Raw genomic sequence first — 18615 nt, 5'->3', positions numbered from 1 at the left:
GAAGCAAATGGGCCAGGCTGTTTTGGGAAAACAGGTCGTAGTGGTGGTCAGCATTGGCTGTTTCTTCACAAATCCAGCTCACACAAATAACAACAAAAAACATATGTTAATCTCAAGGGAACAATAAGTAGAACACTGTATATGTGTATAGAGACAAGGGGGGTATGTCCCACCCTCACAAAATCAATAATTTATTCATTATTTACAGTGGTGCCTCGCTTAGCGATTGCCTCGTTTAACGATGTATTCGCTTAGCGATGAGGTTTTTGGAGCAATTTTGTGCTCCATTTAGCGATGTTCCCTATGGGGAAAATTCACATAAGGATGTTCAGGACCTTGCCTCGCTTAGCGATGACAGTTTTAGGTCCCCTGTTTCGCTTAGCGATGTTTTGTTTTTGCTATTTTTAAAGTGTCTTAAAAGGTTCAAAAATGGTTTTAACTGCTTGGGATCGTTAGTGCACCTTGCAAAACCTGTGCAAACTTAATTTGGCTTTGTTCTGAGTCTTTGTTAATTTTTGGTGAATTTTTCCCCCATTGAAATGCACTGAATCTAAGTTTGACAGCTGTCAAACTTAGGTTCAATGCATTTCAATGGGGGGAAAAATTCACCAAAAATTAACAAAGAGTCAGAACAGAACCAAATTAAGTTTGCAGAGGTTTTAGAAGGTGCACTAACGATCCCAAGCAGTTAAAACCATTTTTGAACCTTTTAAGACACTTTTAAAATTGCAAAAACGGACATCGCAAAACCATTGGAATGCATTGAATAGGCTTCAATGCATTCCAACGGGGGATACATTGTTTCGCTTAGCGATGTTTCCAATGGCGATTTTTGCTTAAGGATGGTAATCCGTTCCCGTTGGAACGGATTAACCAGTTTTCAATGCATTCCTATGGGAAATGGTGTTTCGCTTAGCGATGTTTTCCCATAGTGATGTTTTTTGGGGAACCAATTAACATTGTTAAGCGAGGCACCACTGTATATCTATACAGGCAGACGCACTGCACTGCAGTTGTATACACTATGTGTGGTTACTAGGCTAACACTATGAGTGTGCAGACCTTCTTTACACCCCCAGAAAAATTCCAGCTGACACTAAAGGCCAGGCATCCGTTCAGGATCTTCTGTTTACTTTTATAATGAAGAACTCATTTGGGAGAGAATACAGGAAATGCTCACAAGCAATGGCAGGAAACAAGCAGTTGGCAAACACACTTCTATAGTCAGACACAAGGCAAGACACAAGGCAAAAAGACTTTCACTGCTTCCCAATTGCTTAACCCAATAGAAGAAACATAGACTTGAACAGATAATGTCTGCTCTTTGCTTACTGCAGCAAGATTAGTTGTTGCACTCATAATGTGCAGAACGCATGAGTGTAAGTGTGTGACCTTTCAACAGGATGTCCATAGCATGTCTTCTTTCCACACTTATAAAAAGCTAAACTAGAGTTTGAATCAGTGTTGGGGTTTTTTTAATTACTGCTTCCCTAATCTCCCATTCAACGTGGCTACTTCTGGGAACTCTGGTCAAAAAAATTAACTTTTCTAAGATCTGGTGCAAACATAGTTAAACAAACATAACAAATCCCTAACAGGTTTCTCTCTCTCTTTTAACTTCCAGACGGGTGGGTGGGGTAATTCGTTCTCACAAAGCTAAACAGCCCTGTGGCACCTCAGAGACTAATGTATCGATTACATTATAGGCTTATATGGACACTGACAATTTCTTGGACTTCTACCCAGAGTTTCGGGTGTACAGAAAAAGTCTACCCAGGTGTTATGCCTGAAAGCAGGTACAAGACTAAATGAGTGGTACTGATGGAAACGTTTAAAGTAAACACACATATCCCTCCCCACTTCCCAAGCATCAGACCTTCACACAATTGGCAATTCGGTCAAACATACTTATGGGATCCCTGTGACAGAGAACCTGGATAAAGAAGGGCTCCCAGTCTCAGGAATTGGATGAGCACATTCAGTTCAAAGTACTGCAGGTTCTTCTTCAGACCTCTGCATCTCTAACTTCCACGCAACAGTGAGTGTGTGCTTTGTTTGTGTGTTGTTTCTGTGTGTTGCACTCAGCTATGTCACCCGTTTAACTCTCTCCAGATTTCAGGCACATACCTGAACAGGGTTTATGACTATTCATGGTTTGGAGTAAGGGATTGGAGACACAGAGGTCAGCAGAAAATTAGGAGTGTAAAACACTAACCATGAAAATTTGAGTATTACTTTTTACTGTAGTCCATGAAACACATCCACCAGAATAAGCATGTTATACTCCATAGGACTCTTCACTGTTTTTAATGAAGAACCGTTTTGGAAAGAGACAGAGGCCTGGAAAAGCAGTAGAGGATGTGGGTACATTTCTCTGTTACACCATTTTCCCACTCCCATCGCTCCACTATATAGGGATATGGTGGCGCTGCAGGTTAAACCGCAGAAGCCTCTGTGCTGCAGGGTCAGAAGACCAAGCAGTCATAAGATCGAATCCATGTCACGGAGTGAGCTTCCGTCGCTTGTCCCAGCTCCTGCCAAACTAGCAGTTCGAAAGCATGTAAATGCGAGTAGATAAATAGGTACTACCTTGGTGGGAAAGTAAATAGCATTCCGCGTATAGCCGCACTGGCCACGTGACAACGGAAACTGTCTTTGGACAAATGCCGGCTCTACGTCTTGGAGATGGGGATGAGCAAAGCTCCACTTCCCCTGTATGAGCTGTAAGTATTAACCACTCTCCCCTACACATTGCTGTGTTGCTGTTCCTTTAAAAAAATGGTCACCTAAGAGTGCTACTACACAGCAGGGAGAATACGCTTTGATACACTGGGATTCACACCTGTGGAAGTTGGATTTCTCTAGCTGAAATTGCTGTAGCCACGCAGATGACAAGTTGCAGGACTCAGCAGGGTCAGAGTTGCAGAGCTTCATTGTATGGAACTTCAACAGCAGAAGCTGCCTCGTGCTAACAAGGCACTAAGATGCTAACAAGGCACTAAATGACAACTTCCGCCTCTTTAAAAAAAATTGTTCTAAGTGCCCTAGCAAACATTTGTTCTAGTGCTGAGTTGAAACCTTTTTTCTTTAAAGAAATGGTTTGGAAACAAGAAGCAATCAGTTGAGATAAACTGATACCCTTACAAGTGGCCCTTTGCATCGACACAGGCAATCACACTAGCAGAAAGCAGATAAAAATGACATCAAGGCAATCAGAACAAATGTAAACCACCTCTCCTGGCTGAATAAAAAACTCAATTCTGAACTCAAAAAAGATGAACCCACAACAGGATTCTCCAAACTGAGCTTTACGTTTTTTAGTCACTGGTCTTTAATTTGAGTTTATCTGTGCCCAATCCAATGCAAATTGCAGGGTAAATGTTCAATGCAATAGCCCCCCGAGCATGAGTTAGATGTAGCACATGTAATGCATATTTTTGGTCCAAATAAACTAAGGGACTCTGCAGTTCTTCTAGGCAAGGGAAAACATTTCCAATTAGAAGGAAGAGATCTACAGTATTTGGAGATACAAAGAGATTTAGGTCAGAATCACCAGGGCTTTTCTGAAAAGGATACACAACATCTAACCACACTCTCCTGATACCATGTCTTCTGTTACATAAATGCTGACACAATTCATCCATCAATCCCCACTGGATAATTAGCTGTCTTTCAGGAAAAGAATCTCACCAGAGAAGAAGTATTTACCTATCTGTTTGTTGCAACCCCAAGGAGCTGCAACGTCCACCTCAATTTGTGAATGCCATTGCCCAGAGAACTGCTCAACTAAGCCATGCCTTAGAACAGTGGTCCCCAACCTTGGGCCTCCAGATGTTCTTGGACTTCAACTCCCAGAAATCCTGGCCAGCAGAGGTGGTGGTGAAGGCTTCTGGGAGTTGCAGTCCAAGAGCATCTGGAGGCCCAAGGTTGGGGACCACTGCCTTAGACCAAATGATTCCTTCCTTCCTATACATACACACACAATCAAAAAGAGATGTGCCGTTTACTTACCCAACCAACTTCTGTTTAAATACACTGAAACAAACACTGGAGGGACTGTGAAGAAATCTACCACTGAGTTTACTTCCAGCCAAAACCATAGCTTGTCGTTGGCTGCTATGAACTGGGAAAAGAGAATATAAGGAAAAAGAACAGGGTGAAGATCTATTTAGGCAAGGAGGTGGAGCAGTATAATTATTCTTTATACAAGATACAACAGATGAATTTGTTTTGCTGTTATAGAAATAACTGAAGCACCATCTGAAACCTCCTTGCAGAGCTGCCTCCAAACAGTGCATGGAAAGCCATGAAATCATAGCAGAGATGTTGGCTGAAAAGTGTGTGTGTGTGTATATATATGTATATGTATATGTATATGTATATGTATATGTATATGTATATGTATATGTATATGTGTATGTGCATGTATATGTATATGTATATGTATATGTATATGTATATGTATGTATGTATATGTATGTATGTATATGTGTGTGTGTATATATATATCTCCTGCCTTTCTCCCTTGTGAGATTCAAAGTCCCAAAAATGAAACTTTTCTAATTTTTTTGTATTAATACACCCTACAGTAATTCTGTTTTGGCAGAATTCAGCTTTAAAATTCTATGAGCCTATATTCCAGAAACATACAGTTTCTTTTTTATTTTTCATAGGTTTCTAGATGTTGCCCCAAGGAAAGGGAAAGTTGGCAAAAACAAGAGAGGAGGAGAAAGAGAAGCACAAATGATTAGAAGGCTTTGTATGTTATTACTGTTGTTATTGTTAAGCTTATGGTTTCTATGATTCTAAAATATCTGGAAAAAGGTTTTAAACAATAGCAAGGATAACATAATGCCCTTTTCAAAACATCGATTTTACATGTATTTATCTTGCTATAGCTCCTTGAATTATTTGCTTGGATATATTTCGTACTAAACTGAATGATCTTACAACTCAGTATATTAGCACTGGGGATGGATGGATACATCTTTTTGTATTAGAAAGCAGAGATTTACTAAGTTACAGTGGACCCTCGACTTACAGACGGCTCGACGTACAGACATTTTGAGTTACAGACTTCTCTGGCTGCAAAATTTAGGTTTGACTTGCAGCCAGAGAATCGACCTACAAGACCAGAAAAAACCCAAAATTGAACAAAAATGGTACAAAAATGGCTGGTTATGGAATTAATCAGTTTTCAATGCATTGTAGGTCAATGGAGACTCGACCTACAGACTTTTCAACCTGCAGCCACCGTTCCAATATGGATTAATTCTGTAAGTACAGGGTCCACTGTACTTCCTTGTATTACAACTCCCAGAACCCCCTAGCGCACAAGGTTAATGGCTACTCTGCCTGAGGGATTTTAGGCATTGTAACAAAGCAGATTTTCAGACTCTGCTATGAATCTTTTTCCCTGCTACAATATAATCCACATCACTGGTGTGTCTGTAGTGCGTGCATAAGGGAGGGGGGGGGGAGGGAGAGAGAGAGAGTGTGTCAAACATGACAACGAAAGCTTGGGTATCTACTAGTTATAGTAAAATATTCAATCTCTATCTCTGAAAGAAATTACAGCTTGGTTCTGCAGTTTGCTCTCAATTTCCCCTACATTATTTCCTACAAAAAGACACTGTTTCACTTATGGGGGACTCTGCGGGAGTTTCATGGACTGGAGACTGTAATGAACAAAATCTGATGGTGTGAAATTACAGCCATCTCATAAGAGTACCACCTGAAGTCCATGTGTATGCAAAAATGTCATTATTTCTTCAGTTATATTCATTAGGAAAGTACACCGCTGGTTTACATGGTTTCCCTTTCCCCATTTTATTCCAAAAAACAACTGAGAAGTACAAAGTAGTCCAAGGACATTCTGATCAGTAGTTATGACATTCGATGGCATCCTTCAGTCTCGAAAGACTATGGTATCGTGCTCTGTATCGAGGACTTGGAACAGCGTCTGGTGTGGCTGAGGAGGCCAATTCGAGAGTGACAATCCCTTCCACACTGAAGACAAATCCAATCTGTCCCCTGTCCAGCTCCCCGATTTTGCTGCTTTCGTAACTGCCTCTTTGCCTCAGCCTGCTAGACAAGGGTATCTTCAAATTGGGAGAGGCCATGATGTACCGCCTGCCTCTAGGCTGAACGCTCAGATGTCAGGATTTCCCATCTGCTGAGATCCATTCCTAAGGCCTTCAGATCCCGCTTGCAGATGTCCTTGTATCGAAGCTGTGGTCTCCCTCTGGGGCGATTTCCCTACACTAATTCTCCATACAGGAGATCTTTTGGAATCTGACCATCAGCCATTCTCACGACATGCCCAAGCCAATGTAGACATCGCTGTTTCAGTAATGTAAATATGCTAAAAATTCCAGCTCATTCTAGAACTACTCTATTTGGAACTTTGTCCTGCCAGGTGATACAAAAAATGCGTCGGCGGCAACGCATATGGAAGTTGTTCAGCTTCCTCTCCTGCCATGCACAAAGGGTCCAGGACTCACTGCAGTACAGGAGTGTGCACAGGACACAGGCTATATAGACCTGGATCTTGGTATGTGTCGTCAGCTTCTTACTGAGCCATACTCTCTTTGTGAGTCTTGAGAACATGGTAGCTGCTTTCCCAATGCGTTTATCCAGCTCGACATCTAGAGAGAGGGTGTCAGAGATTGTTGAGCCAAGGTACACAAAGTCATGAACAACCTCTGGCAAGGCACCTGGAAAGGATAACATCCCTGTTGAAGTACTGAAGTGCTGTAAAGAGATCATCACCACCGAACTGTATGAAGTCTTTCGTCTTTGCTGGAGGGAAGGTAGAGTACCATAGGACATGAAGGATGCAAACATCGTCACATTGTACAAGAACAAAGGAGACAGGGGTGACTGCAATAACTACTGTGGCATCTCTCTTCTTAGCGTTGTAGGGAAGCTGCTTGCTCATGTTGTGCTGAAGAGGCTCCAGGTGCTTGCAGACAGAGTCTATCCAGAATCACAGTGTGGATTTCAAGCCAATAGATCCACCACTGCCATGGTATTCTCCCTCAGACAGTTGCAGGAGAAATGCAGGGAACAACAACAGCCACTCTTTGTGGCCTTCATAGACCTTACAAAGGCCTTTGATTTGGTTAGCAGGGATGACCTTTTTAAAATACTTCCCAAGATTGGATGTCCAGCTCGACTCCTTAACATCATCAGGTCCTTCCATGAGGGAATGAAAGGCACTGTAGTTTTTGATGGCTCAACATCAGATCCCTTTAACATCCGAAGCGGAGTGAAACAGGGCTGTGTCCTCGCACCAACCCTTTTTGGGATCTTTTTTGCTGTCATGCTGAAGCATGCCTTTGGAACTGCAACAGAAGGTGTCTATCTCCAGACTAGATCAGATGGAAAGCTCTTGAATCTCTCTAGATTGAGACCGAGGACCAAAGTCCAGCTGAAATGCATACAGGACTTCCTCTTCATTGATGATGCAGCCATTGTTTCCCACTCTGCTGAAGACCTCCAACAACTCATGAATCGTTTTAGTAAGGCCTGTCAAGACTTTGGACTAACAATCAGCCTGAAGAAAACACAAGTCATGGGCCAGGGCGTGGACTCACCTCCCTCTATTACCATCTAGTTATGACATAGGCTTAAATATATTGATAACAAATGATGCAACAGTGTATTTAATTTGGCTAATCCATATTAATAACATGCAAACTAGGGTGTCTGTATTTAAATAACTAAAATATGGTAACCCTAAGATACAAGATCTGTAGGTAAATAAGACAGTCTTTGCTTTGCAAGGATATAAGCATATCAGAAAGATATTTTAAAAAATTTCAGAGTTCTGGACATGTTTAGAGGACTGTAGTATTAAATGTCTTGGATTAATAATAACTATTTCATAATCCATGGAAGAAATTGGAAGAAAACTGGTACATTTAAAGGTCTCCTTGTAGAGCATGGCAGTGCCCCTCTGAGTTTAGACTCCTGTAAAAAAAATCTTTAAAAATTCCTCTTTCAGTCTATGCTCCACAGCCTGCTCTTTATGCTTAGAATTACCCTCTTCAGATTTAATGATCAGAACTAGCTCAAACATTTTAAACCTCATTTCTCATGTATCAGAAAGTGATCTGAATGCCATCTTCTAAAAAGAAGGGGGGGAAATTCAGCTATTGTAGCACAAGCATTCTCCCCCATCTGCCTATGTAGAACATCTTCTCAGTAATTGTTTTGCAAGATGGAAAATGAACATTTTCAGATATATAATCTAAAACAAAGTAGTTGTTCTGGGTTTTTCGGGCTCTTTGGCCGTGTTCTGAAGGTTGTTCTTCCTAACGTTTCGCCAGTCTCTGTGGCCGGCATCTTCAGCCGCCTAGAGTGGGCTAATATGTCCAGATAGGCGGGATAGAAATAAAATAAATAAATAAATAAATAAAGTATTTCTGCTATGCAACCAAACTTTATTTTTCTTCTTCAAACTGAGTTCCTCATGCTTAATCTTCACATGTCTTCATTATTTCTATTTCAGATGTCTCACTTATCTCTGTGTTACTTTTTGGGCAATAAAAACATGACATCTCAGCTTTTATGTAGAAATAGTTTTGAACAGCTCCTCTCTAGGTGTTCTGGTATGCTTAGATACACCAACTTTTAGTACTTTACATGGAAGTCCAAAGGTTTTACATTAGTGTTAATTAACAAGCCCCATTCATTTTAATGGCTCTACTCTAGTTGTAACTAAAATTAAATTAAGCCAATATTTTTTACATAAAGCAACACTGAGTGTGGAATTGATCATTGGGTTTGCATGAAGTGATCGAGAAGAAACTCATTCACTGGTTTTCAAAAAGAAAAGTAACAATTCAGTAACATTTTTCACATATTGACTTGAATTTTAAACAGACAGTACAGTATTGTATCTTTTGAACTGGGAAATGGTATCTGACTGCAGAGCCAGAGGTTGGGAGCTCAATAATCCTTTGTGCTCTCCCAGCCAGACTGTGTAGCCTTAGGGAAGCTGCACAGACGCAGGTCACACACCCCCCCAGAAGAAGAGAATGGTAAACCACTTCTGAGTACTCTCTGTCTCGAACACACTGGAAAGGGTTGTCATAAGTCAGAACTGACTTGACAGTGCACAGTTACTGCTGGATAGCTCAGTAGTTTAGGCATGTGGCTGCAGAGCCAGAGGTTGGGAGTTCGATTTCCCAGTGTGCGTCCTAGGCAGAGCTATCCTATGTGGCCTTCGGCAAACTGCACAGTCGCAGATGTGTCCCCAGAAGAAGGGAATGGTAAGCCACTTCTGAGTACTCACTAAATGAAAAATCCTGAGAAGGATTGCCATAAGTCTGAATTGACTTGATGGCACTGAATTATTATAATCTTTTGAAGCAAACTTTGAATGAGTTGAAAACTTGGAGCAGTTAACATCAACCTTAACTCAAGCTCATTTTGAACATTCTAGCTTTTAGCTCTCTCCCCCCCCCCTCGCATTAACATTTCTCATGGCTGGGCACTAAAGATGCCCACCAACAATACTCATATTATTCTTTCTTCAAGAGCAGTAAGTGGTGTTTTTTTTTAAATCAGTGCACAGAAGTACAGTAACGTATTCCACACTCAGCATCACTTTGTTGAAAAACAACTCGCTTAATCTAATTTCAGTCCAATCAGAAAACTTTCATAATCTGTACTCTGTCCATCAGGGGAATTAATACTTTGGGCATTTGAAACAGGTAAGTGGTAATTTGTAGTAAGATTATGCAGAAAGTAAACAGCGCCAGACTTAAAGCAGGCATCAAGGAACGAAAGAGCAAATGAGGGAAGAGCAGAGAGATTTGTCAAAGAAGCTCCATTGACTAGTCTAGCTTTGGGAAGGGGGTTGTTATACAGAGACGATAAAATCAGGTGTACATCTGTATAAATAGTGGGTGGGTAGGACATGTATATATGAATGCATGCATGTATGTTATTTATATGTTACCTTTCTCCCCAAATGGGGCCCAAAGTGGCTCACAATTAAAACTACACCACAATCACAAATTTAAAAATGTCATTGAAAACTATATTTAAAATAAATAAACACATATCAATGTTAAAACCAGAAAATAAAAACAATTTAAAAAAACATTTTACAAATCTTTAAATGAAATAAATATAGCATTCCTGAGACACCCTACATTCTTAAAACCCTGTCTGAAAAGGAAGGTCTTTGCCCAATCAGAGAAGGACAAGAGGGAAAGGGCCAACCTAGCTTCACAAGGCAGAACATCTCAAAACCTGTGAATAGCCACTGAGCAGGTTCTCTCTTGAGTCTTCACCAACCTAACTTGGGAAGGTGGTAGAACCAAGAGAAGGGCCTCCCCAGAAGACCTTAAATGCTCATAGAGAGTGATCTGGCAAAGACTGATCTAGTGAACATTTCTTCCTCATATATCCTTCCAGACCATGCTCAGTTTTCAAGTAGATTTAAAAGTCATGAGGGCCAGTGATGTCCATGCAGCCGTGCTCGGTTACTAAGAGTTTCAAAACTTAATAAAAATAAGTATGAAAACACATTTTCACATGAACTAAATCTCAAGCTAGAAGAAAAATGGACTTCTATCTTTACTCCCATCTTCTTTTCCTCCTGCACTCTGCCCAATCACAGATGCACTCAATTCCTGGATTTCTTTATTGCTTTCCATGAGTAATTTTCTGGGGCTGGACTGTGGGTTAAAAAGAAACTTGAAAGTTCGATTTCCTAACGACTGGGTGGAACTTCGAAAGGTTGGCAGTATCTAGGGTCTTCTGCCAGGACAGGGAAAAAATGTATTTTCCTTTTAATTTAGAAATGTATATACAGTACCTCTGCATAGCCAGAGACAAAAGGATGCACAGGACATTGAGCCCTTTCTACATCAGTTGGCTCCTTCTCTACCTACAGTCTCTTGCCACTCATAAGGAGCAGCTACTATGAAAATGTTAGCTAATGCCAGATGTGTCCTTGGCCAACGAACAAAGAGAGAAGAACAAGTTTGCCCTGAGATCAGAAGCAACACTTCTCAGCATGATTTCAACAAATTCTCCTTTTTTAGGGAAATAACTGGTAAAAAGGAACCTTTATGAACATGGCATGTTTCTTTAACGGACATGATTAGTCATAAAGGATAAATAAACTTCCTCAAATGGTTACTGTCAACTGGAATGGCTTTAGTAAACCCTTACACAGCCGTAAGAGTTTGTTGAACTGAATCCTTCAGGATGCTGCACTCTGGTTCCTGGACATTCCTAGCAAGCCCTTGGGGAAGCAGTCCAGCGCCGCCTTCTCCCAACAATCTAGACATCAAAGTAGAAGACACAGATACTTACACGCAAGCCAAAGTAGAGCAGGAAGAACACGTTGAAAGCCATGTCTATCTGTAACGTGAAATCTTTGTAGAAATTCTGGCAAGATTCTATTGGGCTATTTGAGAAAAGAAAAAGATTAGTGTAAACTAGAGGAAACAGTTTGAACAGGAAAAGTAGGGCAAAAAAATAAAGTCTGCTGCGCCCATTGTTATCATTTTGATGTACTATGTTGGATAATTAGGATAATCTTACTTCCTATCATACCTTCTCTCAAAAGCAAGCAGGTATAATAAATAAACAATAAACCTTTATTATTTAAAAAAGGATTTTTTTTACAACCATTCTTACTATTTACCTGTTCAATTAACAGCTGAAACATGCAGACACTTTTTAAAAACAAGCATGAAAATCTTTGATAATTCTTCAATTCCATATTAACCCTTAAAGAACTGGCTTCTTTCTACAGAGTATATAAAGGTGTAACAATTCAACAGCTAGGGATGCCAACCCTTTTCTGGTCCCTGTTCCTATGCCTTCTACAGTGGCTTGTTCTGCAGACAATAAGAGGTAGCAGTGCTAATCTCTCACCTACTAATGTCTGCAGTTCAAACCTCTGTTAAAGACACAAGGGGCTGCTAGTCTTTCTGATCAGTTGGCAACCTGAAATGTAATTTAATGTTTTTATTGCAGTGTTTGTGCATTTTTAATAAAATAGTATCTTATAAATACACAACAGCAACAATTTCATGATGTCTTTCTAGCAGTGATTTTTTTACCCTCTCCCAATTTATGTGTCCATATTTTTACTCCCAATCTGTTTACATAAAACAAAACAAAACAAATAAATTATTTGAGCTTATTTTCTTCATTTGCAGCTGGGAAAGTTTTGTTTGCATGAATATTGCATCAGTTCAATAGAAAGAAGAGCAAAGTCATACTTAATGCAGAATTAAAAGAAAAGAGAACTAGAAGCAGGACTCCAAGGGTTAATTTTCACATGCACAGCAGACTCAGTAATTTCCTTTCTATCTCAGGCAGCCATTGCAAATTCTAGTTTTGTTTAATGAGGCAGAGCATGTGCAACTTAGTAGCATCCTCTATACAAACTGGTACTGGGGTATACTTCAAAATACCAACTAACAGCTAATTCAAAAAAAAAATATACATGAGTACTTTGTGATCTATTTGTGATATTGCTATGAGATGGCCAGGAAGACTGCATCATGTCCCGATATTTGTCACAAATTATTATTCAGTCAACATAGCCATAAAGAGTTTAGGAATTATGCTTTCTCATTCTGAGCATAATTTAATACAGGGCAGAAAAGAAATACGTGACAGAGATAAACAGAAGGCGAACAACAACAAATTCCATGACTTTGTTGCTACAAATAAGTCACTCGAGGATCATACCAGTTAGTATAGCTGCACTGCTGCAAACGCAAGGCGAAACTGCTGAACAGGCAAGATTCTTCACATTCTGAATAATAATAATCTAATTAGCCGGACTAGGAGGGTATTACACATGCAGACAGGTACCAATTTATTTGGAAACACTGCAGCTTATACAAGTCGAACAATAGCATGCCCTTTTCTTATCCTCAAGAGCTTCCGAGTTCCAAAACATTTCCCTGAAGGATAGTGAAAGGGGCTCCTAAGAAGACTCAGTACTGTTGAGACCAACATTCACTGTATTCTGAAAGGAATGCCCAGCACTCTATCTACAAAGGTTGTGTCAAGTTACTAAGCACATGACTCTTCTAGAGAGGATTGAGTTCCCACTACCCACCATCCTAAAAATAAAGGAGCAAATAGCATATCTGTGATATTGGTAGAAAAGCAATATAAAAACGGGAGAGACTTCTTTATGTGTTCATAGAACAGAGCATCAGAAAAACCAGTCATTTGTACCTTCCGTCACTGCTCCCCAATACACAGGTTTTCTGAAGCGTACAAATTGGGATTCAGTTATCCTGCAGTTGGATCATTCAAGGTTACCTAAATCATGGATCTTGCAAGGGGTGGATCTGAGTAGGGTGGGAGCATGGTCAGGATGAAGCTCACCCCTTCCCCCAAGTGTGAGCCAGTTGTGGTGAAGCATAGATGTCCCTACATTGATATTATGGCAGAAATAGAACAAGTAGGAGGATGATTCATTCCTGCAACTACTTTCCAAGCTTCTCCATAATGTATGAAGCAGTTCTTAACCTAGGACACAAACATACAATAAGGAGAATCTTGTGGTCTTATGTCTTGCTAGGGTACAATGTTTCAGGCCACATCCAGGGGTTCGCATAAGTTGATGGCTCCCCTACTTTTACGTTCATAGATATGTACATGCATGTGTACATAGGACAAACAAAAACTAGAAATGAGGAGTTTCTAAACCATCCACTTTTTACATATGGGATTTTTTAACCAGGGATGATCCAGAGATGCCAACTCACAGCTATATTCTAAAGTGGTACTAGTACATGGGATTGAATAGGTGCTGAATGTCACATGCTAATTTGAACTAGTCACCAAGCCTACACTTATTGTAGCTGGTACCACACAGCAACCATTGTTCTACAGACTCTTTGCCTGAAAAACAAAAAAGTTGCCGTCGAAGCAAAAATAATGACATTCTCAGGTTATCTTTACGGATGGATTTTGTTTCTGCCAAATAAAAAGCATACATAACACATTGAAGATGCTTGCGATGGAGCATGATTCTTTCTTTTCACCCAAGGCAATCACTTGCCTACAGGAGATGGGGTCATATGTTTCTTCCAGGTTTCGTAACATTATGCCAGTTCACTCTGATAAATAGTTAATTTTTGCTACCTGACAGGGTTGTTCCCATGGCATGCAGACAATCTATATCACTACAGTTACAATCACTGCAGCTGAAACAGCTGTAAGCAAGAGACTGAAAAGATCATATAGATGGCTGCATTTTGCCTTCTCTAGTTTAGGACGTCTGAATCAACCTGTTCCTGGTTCATGGCACTTTGTCACATACTCATGTATAAATCTATTTCCCTCCATTTCTACACTGATTTTGTGTTGGCATTTTAATATGCATGGGCATTTCTAAACAGAAATATAACCTTTGAACTAAAGAGCTGGAAGGGACCCTATGGATCGTTAAATCCAGCCCCTCTCAAAGAGGGACAGATGGGGAACTGAACTCCCAACCTCTGGCTCTGCAACCTAAGCCACCGAGCTATCCAGCAGTGTTTAAATATGTATTTCTTATTTTCCTTCACAATTTACTTATGTGTATTTTATCTCAAAATACACTTTTAAAAATGTGTTTTGAGACATTTTTGAGCCTAGAACTACACAGAACATTTGAAGAAGCGCAAAAGCCAAAGGGTAACTATGTCCCAATCTTCACCCGAGTGCACAAGGTGTGGATCAGGCCCGTTCACAGCAGATCCATTCATCAGTGCCTCAAGGCCAGGAAATCTTTCGCAAAGCTTCCAAGTTTCTACTGATTGACACCAAAACTCAGAGAAAGATATAGCATCCCTATTCCTTCTCAAGCAATGGCCAGACAGATGCCTCTGGAAAATTTGCAAGCAGGGCATAAAAGTGGCTATTCCCCCGAATAAGAGACATACAGGGATAAACGGCCTAAGGAGCTGGGTATTCTGCATCATTTTACAAACTGCTGTTAGCAATAATAGCTACTGTATTTTTCCGTGTATAAAGCAACACCTTTTCCTAAAATAATTGGAGGAAAAAGTGAGGGTCATTTTATACACGGAAGGAAACAGAGGCAAAGGAGCAGTCGCACGCACGCTCGGGTGCCTCTTGCTGCCGCCGCCACCGCTGCCCAATTGCCTCCTCGGGGGCTCACGGCTTGTCCCCTCTGGTGGCGGAGGCAGCAGGAGGCGGAGGCAAAGCAGTCGCACTGGAGGAGGTGATCAGGCGGGTGGGGGAGGCAGCAGAGGCAGGAGAGACAAGGTGGAGGAGCAGTTGCCCATTAACTGCTCCTCCGCCTCCAGCAAGAGTCAAAATTAGGGGGTCGTTTTATACATTGGGAGGTTGTATACGCAGAAAAATACAGTGCTCAGTTTGTCTCATAGACCAAAATCCTGTTGTGTAGTTAATACCTGTGTAAGGCAAAGAGTGTTATTTTCAGTAGATGGGCCCTGACAATTAATAAGCTCTCATTTGGATTTTCAGGTGTTCACCAAACCAGACCATCCGCAGACATAACTCAGAAATTGAATTTTGCCCATTGTTTTTAAAACAAAAGAAACAAGTGCTGCTGCCTATCACCACACAATAGTAGTGAGCTCCTTTAAATTAGTTTTTTAAGAATTGTGTAAAATAGAACATTAATGTAATCAATTTTGTTGGATAACTCAAAATTTCCATCTTTGTATATTTATAGAAATGTTTTTTCCCCAGCCGAGGCAGTTTACAATTCAGTTAAATTCCAAACAAGCTCTTTAAAAAGAAAAAGAAAAGAAAAGGCAGACAATTTAAAACATTTTTTAAAAACCAGAATGTCCATGGTATGGTAATTGTCTTCCACTCAGGCAAAATACCAGGGAGGTCTCCCAATGGCCAGCGCAGCCTTCAAAAGCCTATATTTTTACTCCATTTCTCCAGGCAAAAGCCTTCATTCAATCCTACTCCCAGACACATTACCTGGGTATGAAAATGATTAATCACTAAGACTTTGACTCCTTCCAAGGAACTATTTCATCCTTACCCAACATGACTATGCCATGCCCCACAACCTTCATTCTTCATTTGTAACTTTTATTTTAGGCAAGGAAAACCTACATCAGGAATGCACCAAGACCCACAGGGGCTGCATACAATTCCTTCCACACCTGGTCATACCTCTGCAGTGCTCCCCTGAAGCAACTGGGAACTTTGCTTCTTGGCAACAGTGGCATGACAGCAATCCTGATTGGGAAACCTCCTCCACCCCCCCAGCAGCCATTACTTCTCCAATATAGCATTTCCTCATACCACACGGCTCTTAAAATAGCCTCTGTGCCCCCACCAGTGATCCTGAAGATGGTTTTGATAGGTTCAAGGTTAAAACCTCTCTCCCAACTTAGTGGCCCTGAGTGTATTTTGTGTTTGTGTGCATGTTCTCCCACTTCCAGAGATCCAGGGGCTCAATGCACTGAGCACAAATAAATAAATGGGTCAAGGTGACCACAGATGAGAGGCATAAATTAAAATTCTGAATCAAACATAGATGTCACCAGATGACTTAGACTAGCCACCATCACCTCAATCCACCTATTTCACAAATATCACAATAAATGGGGTTTTTTTTTGGGGGGGGGGGTTTCTAACTTAATGAGATAGAGCCCCTGGCTGAGGGGCCAGGCACTGGAAGTTCAATTCCCACTGAGTCCTGTAGGAAAAGAGCCAGCTTACATGGTCTTGAAAAAGCGACATGGCCCCAGTACAGCCCCAGAAGGAGGGATCGGTAAAACTCTTCTGCGTACTCTACACCTAGGAAACCCTGGAAAGAGCCAGCATCATCTTGATGACATATTAAATACAGTATTGTAATCTTTTTCATGTGTACCAGGCTCCATTGAAGAAAAGGGATTTTTTTAAAAAAATGATTGCAGAAAACATTTGGCCAGCAGGCAGCTATCCGCATGCATACTTCTCTTTGTCTTCCTCACTCCCTCCCTATCTGTACTTTTTGCAAATATGAACAAAACCAAAATGAACCATTCATTTATACATCCACAGAATTATTAGGAGAAGCACAATTCCCCCTGATAAGTGGCCTCATATCATCTAATTGGACAGCTACAAGGCCTCCTAGACAGTTTGCTTTTAATATCTTTCTACCAGCTGTTATGGGGAAGTAATTAGCAAATTGTTGATGAGGTTCATTTTAAAAAAAAAAAAAAACACTCCACTGCATCCTGATTAAAAATTAGAAAGAATGCTGATTGGACAGATTGCATTCACTCTTAAATGAAACATAAATTGCAGTGACTGAAAAAGGTGTACAGGGAAAGCAAAAGGAAGCCACAAAAACTGCTAGCTGTGGCAAATTAATATAGAATCATGATTGTCGATGGAATTTGTAATAAGGAAGCCCACAGAACTGTCTGAGAACCCCTGCTAATGTACATATACATACCCAACTAAAGCTGTGGTTTGAAACATGGCTCACATTTCTCTAGATGAGACTTAAGATATTTTGATGCCAAAAGTGGAAAACATAAGTGTATTCAAGGAGCATAAGTCACTGGTAAACATTTCTTCTCAAACGCTTAAATAACTCCTGGCTATTTCAATAGGGTTCTGGAAAACTTTGCCACTAGATTGTTTCCCCCTACCTCTCATTTTATCCATGCTTAATTTCTCAAAAGCATTTCTCTCTGTCCTACCTTTCATCTTCACAATGTAGTGCTCCAGGCAAACAAAAACTTCCATTAGTGCAAACTTAAAACATCAAGTCCTGTTAGTGTCTCCCTCCAAAACTGCTGCCCACCTTGCCTGGTGGCTGGTCCACCTTTCATTGAATGGAGATCTTAAGCTTGCAAATTTTACATCTTAATCAGGTATTCTTTTCTGCTTTTTAAACATTTTTAATAAATTACAAAAGACAGGAACTCAGCATTAACTGCTAGGGAACATAGACAACTGGAGATCAAACTAGAGAACACATACAGCATATTGGAATCTGAATGATGCTTGTGTTCTACCCAACTGATTCCTTCCAAGCTTTGTGCTTGAACAATCAAATTTGCAAGTGAAGCCCGTGTTCACCTCCTAATGATACTCTGAAAAATACACCATGGCAATCTGCACAGAATGACCCTTCCTTTTGAGGTGCTATCTGTATTGTCTAGTTTGACCCATGATACTTTGAACACTATCATGGTAGAAAAGGGCACACCCAATAACTTCTTTTATCAGTAATGCCTTGGCGTATTTAATATTGAACAAGCAGGCCAAACCTTATGTAAGAAAGTAAATGGACACAGAACTAACATCAGGAATAGAAATATCCCAAAAACCAGTGGGTGAATATTTCACCCTTCCTGGATACTCTTTCTCTAGTCTCAGAGTTGCAATCCTTGAACAAAGAAATTCCAAGAGCAGATTCCAAAAGTAAGCTGCTGAAGAGGAATATATCAGGAGGTTCAGCCCAGTCTCTCTAAGCTTAAACAAAGAAAATGTTTCCTGTGTCATTGTATATAGTAATCTAATCATCTGAATATATATCACCCAGTCAGACCCTAATCACAATGAATGTGATGGAATTAACCACTTCCTACTGCCTGTTAAAAATCTAGTTTTAAAATGTTG

At 40.4% G+C, this 18615-nt stretch overlaps 1 protein-coding gene across 30 annotated transcripts in view; it reads right to left on the bottom strand.

Moving 5' to 3' along the window:
- KCNMA1 (potassium calcium-activated channel subfamily M alpha 1) overlaps positions 1-18615 on the bottom strand; it is a 668230-nt gene that overhangs the window by 286176 nt on the left and 363439 nt on the right. For all 30 annotated transcript variants that reach the window (XR_013543877.1, XR_013543878.1, XR_013543879.1 and 27 more), the window contains exons 4-5: positions 11338-11431; positions 4012-4123 (exon numbers count right to left, since the gene is read on the bottom strand). Coding sequence is in view for 27 of the 30 variants with exons in the window: in XM_072995024.2 (XP_072851125.2) it covers positions 4012-4123; positions 11338-11431 (206 nt within the window). In the remaining 3 variants the exon portion in view is untranslated. The remainder of the gene's footprint in view (positions 1-4011; positions 4124-11337; positions 11432-18615) is intronic.

Source organism: Pogona vitticeps, chromosome 3, assembly GCF_051106095.1.
Source record: "Pogona vitticeps strain Pit_001003342236 chromosome 3, PviZW2.1, whole genome shotgun sequence".
Lineage (NCBI taxonomy): Eukaryota > Metazoa > Chordata > Lepidosauria > Squamata > Agamidae > Pogona > Pogona vitticeps.
This window is presented reverse-complemented; position numbering and strand designations above follow the sequence as displayed.